This window comes from Populus euphratica, unplaced genomic scaffold (genome assembly GCF_000495115.2).
Source record: "Populus euphratica unplaced genomic scaffold, PopEup_1.0 scaffold807.1, whole genome shotgun sequence".
NCBI lineage: Eukaryota > Viridiplantae > Streptophyta > Magnoliopsida > Malpighiales > Salicaceae > Populus > Populus euphratica.
Window position 1 is genome coordinate 31341 of NW_011500668.1, and position 13294 is coordinate 44634.

General features: G+C 31.4%; 1 protein-coding gene and 1 pseudogene across 1 annotated transcript; both read right to left on the bottom strand.

The window, feature by feature from the left end:
* Positions 1-989, bottom strand: part of LOC105115914 (cyclin-D4-1-like) — a 6502-nt pseudogene extending 5513 nt beyond the window's left edge.
* Positions 990-7503: 6514 nt separating this feature from the next.
* Positions 7504-9656, bottom strand: LOC105115915 (14-3-3-like protein B). Its single transcript, XM_011012987.1, has 4 exons — positions 9080-9656; positions 8618-8740; positions 7893-8009; positions 7504-7766 (listed from the first exon to the last, which is right to left on the bottom strand). Exons 1-4 carry the CDS (start codon positions 9584-9586, stop codon positions 7746-7748), a joined length of 768 nt encoding a protein of 255 aa, XP_011011289.1. The 5' UTR covers positions 9587-9656; the 3' UTR covers positions 7504-7745.
* Between the last annotated feature and the right edge of the window lie 3638 nt (positions 9657-13294).

Below are 13294 nucleotides of genomic sequence, written 5' to 3' on the forward strand. Positions count from 1 at the left end.
CACACTTGAAGGTTGAATTTTCTTGTTTTGATTTCGTGTATAAATAGATAGCTAAGTTTATGCAATTATGTGTGGAGAGATTGAGAGAAACACTAGAGAGAAAGAGAGAAAGAAAGAGGGGTTGTTATTGTAAGCTTTTCATTGTTATAAGCTTGTTGTTCTTGAAATAAAACAGTGTGTTTTATCCCCTCCGAGTGTTTCAAAACCACCACAAGTGGTTTCTCCTACCAACACCCACCTTTGCAATCCAATCAACAGCCTCTTTTCTAGCCCCCAAGCCCTAGTCCTCATTTCTCAGTCTCTTCAAGTAATCACCACTAGGCAAATGCTGACACTCCTTTTCAACCATCAAAACCAAACACTCTTCACCCTGCATTGGCAACCGGCAACCACTATTTTTATTCTGGATTTGATGATTCCCGTGATGCCACGTGGCCTCAAACTCCTCCACGGCAGCATCGTACCAATCGTTATCATCAAAAATACTATTATTATCTTCAGCACATAGAAGGCTTGAAACTGTACAATCAAAACTTGATGCCATATTTAATGCTACCTCTCCAAAAACTCACTCTTTTATCTTACTGAGTTGTGCATCTAAGCATTAAAGTTCACTAAACCGCAAACGGGGGGGGATCAACGCAGATTTTTGTGTGTTTATATAGATTTTAGATGTGTTTTAGAAGAAAGAGGTGATTTTTGGATCAAAGAATGGAAGAACAAAGACTGATCTTTTACAAAAGAACAAAAATTCGAAACCAATATAGATGAAGGGTCCATCTGCTTATCACTCTCTCACTCACTATCTATCGAAGTTGGGGGCTGAAAAGACTGCTACTCCGAGCAGGGGTTTATGAAGGGGGAAATGAGTGCCTCTTTTTAGGGTAAAAGGCAGATAGAGAGAGCAGGAGAGGGGGCAATATAGGCACAAGGATCACAGAGAGAGTAATGGAATGGGATAGGAATTGGAATAGCAAAACAGAACACAATACAAGGACTTTTACAAGATTTTGTAGGGATTGATTGCATGTGCGAGGACAGTTCTTTAACAACTAACACGGGAGAGTAAGGTAACGTTTGGCAACTTTGTCAAAAGTTTAATTTTTTATAAAAAAATTAATTATTTTAATGTATTTATATAAAAAATAATTTTAAAATTAATTACAAAATATTAATTTAATACATTTTTAGGTAAAAACACTTTAAAATAAATTCAATACTACAGTACCAAACACTATTTAAATAAAATTTAAAGGTTTTCACATTTTATAAAATATAAATCTATTTTTTAAAGTATTTTTTAAATTCAAATGGGTTAAATAATTAAGTTGGGTGAAATTTTTTGTGAATATTAAATATATTCCTAAGATAAAACTTTTTTTATGAATATTATATATATTCATACATTCAAAGTATTTTACTAATTTTCATGGTTTCATGTTTGAAAGTAAACCTCTAATATGGATTGTAAATATCATGATACCTCAATGTTATTTTTAATTTTTATATTTTACACTGCTATTAAATTTTAATTGCTTCTTACATCCCCTCCAACAAGGAGACAAAAAAAAATTATTATGTTAAATAAATCTAATAATAAGATTATTAACAAGAACTTTAAAATAAAATATTTTTTCATAAAATAAAAATAAATATTTAATTCATAAATTATCAAATATAAAAATAAAAAGGTTATATGATATGCAAGTTGGATTGGATTTATCTGATTTTAAAAATCTTAACTCACCATCTCACCTATAATATTTATTTTTTAGATTTTTTAACTCATTATATATGATATCTATATTATTAAACTTTGATGAGTAAGATTACAGAAGAGTCGGGTTTTTTTTAACATAAAAGTATAGTTGGGTATATTTTTCATTTTAGACCTTTTTTTTTAACTCGTTGGTAGCTTTTTCGCTTCCTATGTAATATTTATTACAATTTTTACAGTGTTTTCCTCGTTTATCTCCAAATCCTCATACAATCTGATGATCCAAGTACCAAATAAATGACACTCATAATATTGTAGCAGTAATTATTTCTTTTAGAATCCAAAATAAACTGCACAATAGAGTTAAAAAGTGTTGTTAAGATGACGGGCTTTAATAGGGAATTGAGTTAAGAGAGGAATCACGTGTTTCAATTTTGTTGACTTTAGTTTAGGCATAAATTAAGATAGCGTATTGATTCGTAAGATATTATTTCCCGCAATTAAGAGAAAAGTTTTTTAAGTTGTTTGAATTTTAATGTGATGTGTGGGGCTCGACTTCAGTGGAAGTTAAATGATTTGTTTTTGCTTTTTGCTAGTGTAAATACATCTTTTGCAAGCCTGTTTGCTAGTTACCTCGGCAATGCTTGAAGTAATTGGGGTCTTAGAAATAAAATTTGAGAACTCTTGGTGTTAATTTATATATGTTTTTTTTTAGAACTATTGTTTCTCTTTTTTTGAAAAGTCTTTTTGTTTAGAATGGATATCCAAGGTTTTTAATAAGGGAAGTTTTCTTTTTTTGAGGAATCAAATGTTGAATTTTTATGTGTAATCAAAAGGATGCGTTTCCTAATTTTTATGACCAATTCCAATTTTTTTCCATTAATTACAGATAAATAAATAAAAAAATATAATAAATTAAAACATTATGATAATTAATGGCAATAAAAAGAATAAATTTAGGAGAAACATTTTGTAAAAGGTAACCTGTCATAAAAATTAAAAAAAAAAAAGATATTGTAAGAGTGATGGTCTTCTTCAGTACTAACTTAATATTGTAAGAGTGATGGTCTTCTTCAGTTAAGCGTAACTAACTCCTTATTTGAATCCCTAGAACTAGTGCTAATTTTTAAGATTTTTAGCTTCCTCTAATGAATAGTTAGCAACTCCAATTATCCATGATACATTTTTGGCCCCTGTTATGACATCCACCAAGGTACGACACAATTGATTGGGTTTAAGTACATATAAGAAGAAAAAAAAAGATTTCCAATCCATAAAATATTTAAATTATAGCCTCAAGGAAATGGTTCATTCCATGTTCTTGAAAAGGATCCACAACAATACCTATAAAATGAATCTTCTATGTAAGTATAGCGTAAATACTACTTTTAATGTTTCTAATTTTTTTTTATTTGATGTAAGTGATGATTTAACATCAAATCTTTTTTTAGAAAAGAGGGATGATAAGAATCAATTATCTATACTAAAGGATCCATTAAAGGTGTCAATGTGCCCGATTATAAGGTTAATGGCCAAGAAGCCTAAAAAGATATTCAATGAGTTGATTCAGAATATTTAGGCTAAGATAAGCTTCAAGACTTCTACAAGTAATGATCAAACTTTAATTAATTTAATCTATGCAAATAAAGGAGCTAATTTATAGGTTTAAGACATTAAACAATTTAGGCTAAAACAAGGAGAGATAGCAACTTGTGTTTTCATATGAATTATGATTCCATATAATATTAGGATACCTTAGTCTACAAGGATAGATTGGAAAAAACTTGGAAGTTAATTATTTTGTAAAGTTTCTAAGCTAAAACAAGGAGAGACAGCAACTTGTGTTTCCATATGAATTATGGATTCCATATAATATTAGGATACCTTAGTCTACAAGGATAGATTGGGAAAAACTTGGGAGTTAATTATTTTGTAAAGTTTCCAAGCAAGGAGACAAATCAATAACCTTTTTATTTTATTTCAAGACAGCTAAGTCAGCTACATATCATAATTCATTAGGGGATGCAAAAGTTAGCTACATTCTCTATTTAAATAAGGCTGATTGTTTTTGCCTTCTGATTAGTACTTAAAAGTGTATTTTTATTAAGGTTTTATATCATCATTTTGCACTTGAAGTATCAAAAACTCATTAACTAAAGCATGTTTTATAATAATGTATCTAATAATATAAGATACCTTTAATTTGTGGTAAATATTCATTTTAAATGCAGGCCTATCACATAAATAAAAGTATTGATTAATGAATTTAAGAAGTGAAATTGAAATTGAAGAACTTAAATTGCATGGATAAAGAGATGGTCAAACTTAGAGAAGAGATGTCGGTGCAATCTAAACCGGAACACTGTTCGGTAAATGGGTCATATCTGGAGCTATATATCTCAGATTTAGGTCCAATTTATATGGATGGAAAGGTAAGACATAGGCCTACAACTTTCATATGGAGCCCAAGATCTAAAAATGTCATTTTCAAGTCCAAATTATAGCAACAACAAAGAAGTCTGAATCTGTCCTCCAACCCGAGCACTGTTCAGTATTTAGCCCATATCTGGAGTTTTAAAATTCTAAATGACCTGAATTGTTTATATAAAAAATCTGAGACAATTTCTTATAACTTTTATGTTTTCAAGTTGTTCCAATTTTGACGTTATCAATGACGTTGTGGTCAGATAAGAGAAGATAAGAATTGTCACCAAGTCAAGAGTTGATCACCCACTCATCAATTAATCATCAAATTAATAGTTTTTAATTTTGGCCTATAAAATGAGGCATTTGCCATGCATTTAGGCATCTTGGTTTCCAGATCAAGATCATGTTCTTGCTTTCTCTATTTATATTTTTTGTAATGTTTATGTTTTGCTTTCATTAATATCAAGTTTATGCATTTCATTTCATTTCCTTTACTTAGTTAACTCTTATCTTATTTAATATTCTTATTTTGTTTATATATATATAAAAGACAGGTATGTATTGTATACCATATTCACATTTCACATTAAAAATTCATAAATAAAATATACAATAAAATCATTGAAAAAAGATGAAAAAAATGGAGGGCTCACAAATAAATTCAAAAGGGTTCATAAAATTTTTTGATATCACAAAAAAATTCATTTAACTAAATATTAAAATAAAAATTAAAAAAATTAATATAAAAATATGTTTTGACCTCATACAAATTTAGTTAGTTGGACCTGAGGTGAGGTCTAGGTTGGCCTCCAATGTTTTTTTTTTTTTGTTAAACTAAGCTAGCTCAATCACTAGACCAGACCCAACGGATATAGAGGGTGTTTAGTTGCATGGTTGCTTCTGCATTTGAAGCAACTATAGCAACTCACCCATTTGGTAATGCTCCAATAGTAGATATCTACTAGTGGGGCCTATTGTTAATTATGGCATGGCCACAGGTTTATAAAAAGTAACAAATTGTTGCTTCTTGAGCTGGAAAACTCATGAACAGTGGAACATGCTCTAGTGTTCCGACCGGACTGGTCCGGTTCAACGTTAAAAATGCACTGAATCGGGTCTGATCTAACAAAATAAAAAATATATTTTTTTTTTAATTATGTTTTATTTGAAAAACTAGTTTTAAATATTATTTAATGACACTATATAAGTTAGACAGAAATCGCTTGATGATGTAATATTTACAAAATTTGATCAAAATTCTAATTTTATTCCTGATGATATTTTACCTATATTGTTGCGCTTTTAAAAAATTTAATGGAATAATAAAAAATATTTTATAAAAAATATTATTTATTTCATAATATAATAGTAATAGTTAAATCTATAATATTTAAATTAAAAATAAAAATTATCAATATTAATATATATATATATATTTTAAAATAATGTTAGGAAGGCGGGAACAATGAAAGCAAAAGAACAAGCGTCTGAGATTTGCTCTGCGTTTTATTTTGTTCCTTTGCTCAGGGTACCGGAAATAATCTCTTATGCCCATCACTAGTGACAGCATTCTCTATTTATAACGGGTTTCTAGATGTAATTGTTTTTTAAAATATATTTTTTAAAAGAATATATTAAAAAAAAAATATTTTATTTAAAAAATTATTTTTAAAATTAATGTATCAAAATAATTTAAAAACATTAAAAAATATTAATTTAAAGTAAGAAATATAAAATATAAAATATTTTTAAAATTATTTTTAAAAAAAAAACAGATAATTAAATAGCTCAAAGACCGCACGAGGCACTGACTCGTCAAGTGTAGAATCTCAGAACATTAGTTGGGACCTGTTGTTATATATCAATGGTTCCGTGTCAGCGACTTTTGCAAGCATTCAGTGTGCGCTTTATGGATGGTGGCTTTGTCAAATAAAGTTGTTCTTTTCCGCTGGTTTGTTCAGCATGTATTATATTCCATTGGAGTGTTTTCAGCTGGCCGTGAGCGAGTGTGGTGGTCAGTGGCTGGGCCCCCGTGTAGGGAAATTATTTGCATGTGCTCCTGGTCATTTCTGATGTGCCAGCATCATGATCATGGGTGCGTTTCGAAAAATCTCGAATATTTTATTTATTTATTTTGATGAAAGAAAAAAAAATATTATTCTGAAATATTTTCGAGACTATAACTTTTGATTTTATTTTATTGTTTGAAAAACATTTGGTTTTATTTTATTTTAAATTTTTTTTTCACTTTTTGTAATATAACCAGACAATTATTTCTTTGAATTTTAATCCAAAAGCAATGCAGTATTTGATATTTAATTTTTAAATAGCTGCTAATAAGTTAATATTAAAAATAATTTTTTAATAAAAAAATACTTTAAACAACAAATTTTTTATCAAACCCCCTGTCTGAAGGCAGTCTACCACGAGCATCCCAGGTGGCGTGATTATGTCCAAAGCCAACCTCGTTTGGCAACAGGAGTATAACTGCACTTACGCTGAGCTCATGGATATAAGAAGTGTACGGTTATATAATGGAGTCAGGTTCGGTGATTCTACGGGTACGGGTTCATAAAAAAGTTCTTCATTGCCAGCAGCGGTTCCATCCCTTTCAGGTCTGGAACTTCAAACAAGAAGCTTTCCGTAGGTGTGAGTTTGGGAATAACATAATTGTTTCAGATCATAAATCACATACCTTCTCTGGCTATTTTGTTGAGATTCTTGACAAAAACCATGCAAGCAAAATCCATACAGCTGCTGAACGGAACAGCAAAGCTAGTGTTGAAAGAAAAGCTGCTGCAGGATCGACAGTGCCTCTTTGCATCAGTATTTGTGTTGTTTATGTGATTGAAGTGAGGGTAAATTTCTCAGAAGAGCACTAACTCTACACATTTCCTTGCCTAAACATGTAAATCTCCAATGCATAGTTTACAAGGAAGATACATACTTGAGGTGAGAAAAATAGCAAAAATTATTTTTTAAAATATTTTTGTTTAAAAATATATTAAAATAATTTTTAAAAAAAATTATTTTTAGAATCAACAAATTAAATAATTCAAAAACACTAGAAAATTAATTTGAAATAAGAACAAATTAAAATTTAGATGAAAGACAAATTGCACCGCACCCCAAAACAAGATCATAATGTGTTTGGTATTATATAATGTAGAGTAATTTTTAAAAATGCTTTTTACTTGAAAAAATATTCAACTAATTTTTTTAGAATTTTTATTTTTATTAGCACAGCAAAATCATCATAAAACACTAAAACAAGACATCAATTTAATATTTTTTTCAAGCCAAAACCACTTTTAAAACAAGCTCAAACACGGTTTCAAAGATAAAAACATACGGGCCTATAATGACGAAAACAAAAGCTACATAATTAAAATATACCCAAATCAAATGCTACCCTTTCTAACGCACTTGAAATTCAAAAGCAAGTTAAAAATAGTCTAAATAAGAAACCATCATGTCAAATGGGTGATGCCCGATTCTCTTAAATTAACACACTTTGCAATCAGGGAAAATGGATGACATTCAAAGCCCACCTCCTCCTGAAGAAGACTAAGACTAGGACCGGTCGAACTTATGAGGCCTTCTATGGCTCATCTAACTGGTCCTGAAGCAAAACAATACGCCAGGGTTAGAGCTCAAACAATCTGGTTCTCTAGTGATACAGAGAAACCATAACTTCCAGCGGACATATCATTGACTATAAGCGTTAGAGAGGAAGCGAAACACCAACCTGGACATCTGATGTCCAAAGAGTGAGGTTATCCCTTAGGAGTTGCATAATTAGAGTGCTGTCCTTGTACGATTCCTCTCCCAAAGTGTCTAGCTCAGCAATAGCTTCCTCAAATGCCTGCACAAAGAGTTGGCAGGGCAGAAGTAAAAAGAATTTATTCATGGATACAAGGACTGTATAACTTGTTACCATCTCTGGTGAGTATACACCAAAAGGGAAAAAGGACCTCGGTCATTTCAAAAAGACACTGGCTGATAATTGGTGTACTACTAAAACCACGCAAACTGAAACAGGCATTGGTGATGAAGAAATGTCAGGAACACTTTGAGGAACTAAAAGGGATTTCTGTTAAATTTCGTGTGTGCACGAGTAAGTGCGAATACGGTAGCACGTGTGCACAGCACATTATAAAGCTTGAGCAATTGAAACTACTTGAAAAGCTCATGAGAGTCCTAAATGTTTATGTTCATCCATGCATCAAACAATGATTCTAATACGAGCATTTTCCCATTCAGAATTTCCAGTTCATTTCTCTTGCAAAGTAGTAAATGCTGAGAAATAGAACTTCTTGGCTTCACTTTAAAAGGCACCATAATAGAGGAAAAGGAAAGGAAACAAAAAGAAAAGAGAACAAGAGGCCCGTAACTCCGATCCACTCATACAAGAATAATTTATTCTCAGATAGACATAATTATTGTCAAAGTAGGAAAATAAAGAGAGCATACCTGTTTCGCCATGCTGCAGGCTTTGTCAGACTGGTTGAGAATCTCATAGTAGAACACAGAGAAATTCAGTGCCAAACCCAACCTTATTGGATGTGTTGGTGCAAGATCCGCGGCCGCAATATCCTTCATAATTGCAACACGTCCGACGTTTATCAATCAAAACATAAAAACAATTCCATTCTACTTTTCCTTTAATCAAGCTTTCAATTCACTCAACCCTAATCCAAACCCCCCCAAAAAAAATTTGAAAAACAAAAATCTGCAATACTCGCTGTAAATCCAATCAACTCCATTAAAAACTGAAAGCTAGAGATTATAGCTTCTTGCTGTAAAGCTAAAAACCCACCCAATTATTTATCCAAACACTTGAAAAAGAAATCTTAGATTAAGCACAAATCCACAAAAAACCAAACCAAATAGAACAGAACAGGGAAAAAAATCGAAGATTAGTAATACTGATACCTGAGCAGCCTTGTAAGACAACATAGTATCTTCAGCAGCAGCCTTTCTCTCATCACCAACCTTAAACTCAGCCAAATACCTATGATAATCCCCTTTCATCTTCAAATAGAAGACCTTGGATTCACTCGCAGTAGCAGATGGTATGAGATTCGAGTCCAACAACCTCAAAATACTAGCACAAACATCAGATAACTCGCTCTCGACTTTAGATCTATATTCCTTAACAAGCACAACATGTTCCTCGTTCTTTCTCCCTTCCTCTTTCTGCTCAATTGAAGACACAATCCTCCAGGCAGCACGAAGTGAGCCGATCACGTTTTTGTAAGCGACAGAGAGGAGGTTGCGTTCCTCAACGTTGAGTTCACCGACAGGTGTGTTGCCGAGGACCAGCTTTTGCATGAACTGGACCATCTCCTCGTAGCGTTCGGCTTGCTCGGCGAGCTTGGCGAGGTACACATATTGGTCTCTAGTGAGGTTGTCTGGGACAGTGGTTGTGGTGGTTACCATTTTGTTCAGAGAGAGAGATTGTGCTTCAGGGGCACTAGGAGAGGAGAGGACAGTGGTTTTTCTTTGGTTGGTTTGGATTTTGTGATTTAAAAACAAAATTAGAAAATTAATTAAAAATATTAAAAGAAAAGTACAATTGAAAAAGAAAAAAAATAAAAGCCCAATAGCATAATTTGGACATGTTACGGTTGGAACGTCAATTGTAGACATCGTTTAGAAAAAACATAAAAAAACATGGTAGAAATGAGGAAAAAAAAAGTAATATCAAAAGATTTTAATTAAATAAAACTAAAAAAATTAAAAAAATTATTAATAATAACTTCATTAGATAATCATTAAAAACAAGTGGATTATCTTTCACCGTTTAGTGTAAAATATAATCCAATTATATTATTATTACTCATATTTCTTGATGTAGTTAGATTAATTTCATTAAAATCTTTTTAATAACACTAGTGTTATTATAATTATAATTTTAATGTTTCTAGATTTTTTTATTTATCCTACTCATTTAATATTTTTTAAGGGATACCATTATTTAATATAATAATAAGCTATAAAAAATATGTTTTTCAATTGCGATATATATAAATTGTGTTATTTCACTAATTTTTTTAATTGTGTTATTTTATTAATATTTTAAAAAAAATGTGTTGGAAATTAAGAAATGGTTGGATTTTGGAGATATTTTATGGAATATTATGTATTACTTTTGTTTTCTTATCTTTTTTTTTTTTGAGAAAAGGGGATTAGGGTGATTTTAGTATTAAAAAATTTTAAAAAACATCATTGGATATAGGGAGCGTTTGTTATTGCGGTGTAACTGTGCTTTTCAAAAAAATCTGAATTTTTTGTCCTTAAATTAATTTTTTTTGTGTTTTTGGATTATTTTGATATATTAATATCATAAAATAATTTTTTTAAAAATAAAAATATATTATTTTAATATATTTCTAAAAAAATATTTTTAAAAAATAATTATTAATATAATTATAAAACTTATTATAATTTAGGAGCTAGTAAGTGCGACAACTTCATCCTAATCTCACAATGATTATTTACTTCTCTTAGTTAAAAGTGAAAACAAAGGGCAATAAGAACCATCCTTTGTTTTTAAAGATACAAAAGTCCATGACAAGGTTATTTAAGTAAGAAATAGATTTGTCTTTATGATGAAGTCCTAAAAATCTAAATAGCCTAGTAATAGGATTCTCGAGTTAGATAATCGATTATTCAATTGATCATAGTAATCTCATCCATTTTCCTTAGCCAAGGTAGTAGATAGCTCATATTTGGTGTCTGGTATACCAATATGGTTTATGGTTAATGCTTGTAAAATGTTTTATTTAGTGAAGGTGAAGACTCTCTAATGCTCAAATGAGTATCTTTTTAGAGCGAGAAAATATAAGAATATTATAAAAAGAGATACTGTATATATATATTAGAGAATAAAGATTATGAACCTTTATTCTAAAGGTGTCATGGTGTATTTATAGCCTATAAATCTTATCCTTTTATAAAGAGGGGGATCTAGAGTATAATTTTATCCTGATAGCATTTAATAGGAGATAAATATCTCTCACATCTATATTAATGTTTGATGGAAATATGGTGAATTCTTAAAAGATTTTTATACACCTAAAAGGTGTAATCTTACCCTAATAGCATTTAATAAGATATAAATATTCCTTACATCTATATTAATATTCGATGGGAATATGGTGAGTCTTTGGAAGACTTTTATATACCTAAAAGGTGTAAGAAGATTAGGGTTCAAAACATCAAATGTAGTTAAACCTATAGAGAATAGGTTTTTCCCCGTGGTTAGACCTAATAAAGCTTGGACATTCCCTTAGGAGTGTCAAGGGAGAGTGGTCATTTTCTTGGGCGTATCTAAGAAAAGATGATCATTACCTTAAACTTGACTAATTGTCAAATTCAAGTTCTTTAGGTGAGCATGTTTACTAAACCCATATTGTCTTGAACTTGACTCACTGCTATGTCCAAATGCCTTGAACTTGATGAAATGTCAAGTTTAAGTGCTTTAGGTTAGACATATTTGCAAAATTCATATTACCTCATTCACTTGAGCATGTTTAAGAGAGTATGATCATTACCTTGGATTTGACTAACTGTCAAGTCCAAGTACTTTTGGTCTACCATTGTTGTTAGATCCATGTTGTCTTGGATTTGGTTGAATGTCATATCTAAGTGTCTTACACCTAGCAGATTGCTAAATCTAAGTGTCTATTTTCTAGCATGTTTATTAGACTCACATTATCTCATTCCCTTGGACGCACCAAGGAAGGATGAACATTTTCTTAGATATGCCCAAGGGAAGATGGTTGTTACCTTGGACTTTGCTAATTGTCAAGTCCAAATACTTTGGGTTTAGTATGATTGCTAGACTCATGTTGTGTTGGACTTGGCTGATTACCAAGTCCAAACACCTTAGGTTTGACATATTTTCCAGACCTACATTATATCATTTCCTTAGGCACGCCCTGAAAAAATGGTCATTCCCTAAATCATATACAAGGGATGATGGTCATTTTTTTAGGTATGTTCAGTGGAGCATAGTTGTTACCTTAGACTTTGCTAACTATCAAATCTAAATACCTTGGGTTTAGAATGTTTGCCAAACATGTGTTACCTTGTACTTAACTAACTATCAAGTTCAAGTACTGTAGGTCTGGCATGTTTACCAGCCCCATGTTGTCTTGGACTTGGCTAACTACCATGTTCAAATGCAATAGACTTAGTTGTCTGCCAAGTTCAAGTGTCTTGGTTTTAACATATTTGTTAAACCCATGTTGTCTTAGACCTGATTGACTACCAAATCCAAGTGTCTTGAGTCTGACATATTTGCCAGATTTACATTATCTCATTCGCTTGGGCGTGCCAAGGAAGGATGACCGTTACCTTAAACAAAACTAACTTCTAAATCTAAGTACTTTAAATTTGGCATGTTTGCTAAACACATTTTACCTTGTACTTAGCTAATTATCATATCCAAGTACTTTGAGTTTGTCATGTTTTCCACTTGGACCTCGCTAGCTGCCAAGTCAAAGTGCAATAAACTTGGTTGACTGCCACGTCCAAGTGCCTTAAGTCTGACATGTTTGTCAAACCCATGTTACTTCGGATTTAGCTTAATGCTAAGTGAAGTATTTTGGGTCTGACATGTTTGTCACACCCATGTTATCATGGACTTGGCTAACTGTCAAGTTCAAGTGCCTTGAGTCTAATATATTTATTATATCCACATTACCTCATTCCGTTAGGCGTGTGATGAAAGGATGGTCATTCTCTTGGATATTCCGAGGAAAGATACACATTCTCACAAGCATGAAAAAAGCTTGACAGTGCTCAGAGCTTGACATACACTATAACCTAATAACGTTTGGGTATGACGTTAAACCTAATATGTTGAGGCTTGACAAATTGCTAAGCCCTCGCATGGCTAGGCTTGACACACTACCAAGCCCCTATATAACTTAGGCCATGCTCATTAGCTTGAGCATGTCTATGAAATGAGGGTCATAAGAGGTTTTTAGGCCCGTTGAAAATAGGCTTATCACTTTGTGTCTTCTTGTTTACTATATGCAACATTAGTGTTTTAAATATAATATTTAGGATATTTGTCATCGTGTAAAATCTTGTTTGTTTTAGTTTAATCCTCAAACTTTGTTTTTAGGTGATCAAGTT

Excerpts from the sequence above, each read along its gene's own strand:
- LOC105115915 (XM_011012987.1), bottom strand. The coding sequence starts at position 9,586 with ATGGTAACCACCACAACCACTGTCCCAGACAACCTCACTAGAGACCAA. Across the intron at positions 8,741-9,079 it reads TGTCTTACAAGGCTGCTCAG|GATATTGCGGCCGCGGATCT; the intron begins GTATCAGTATTA and ends GCAATTATGAAG. Across the intron at positions 8,010-8,617 it reads CCTGCAGCATGGCGAAACAG|GCATTTGAGGAAGCTATTGC; the intron begins GTATGCTCTCTT and ends CTCTTTGTGCAG.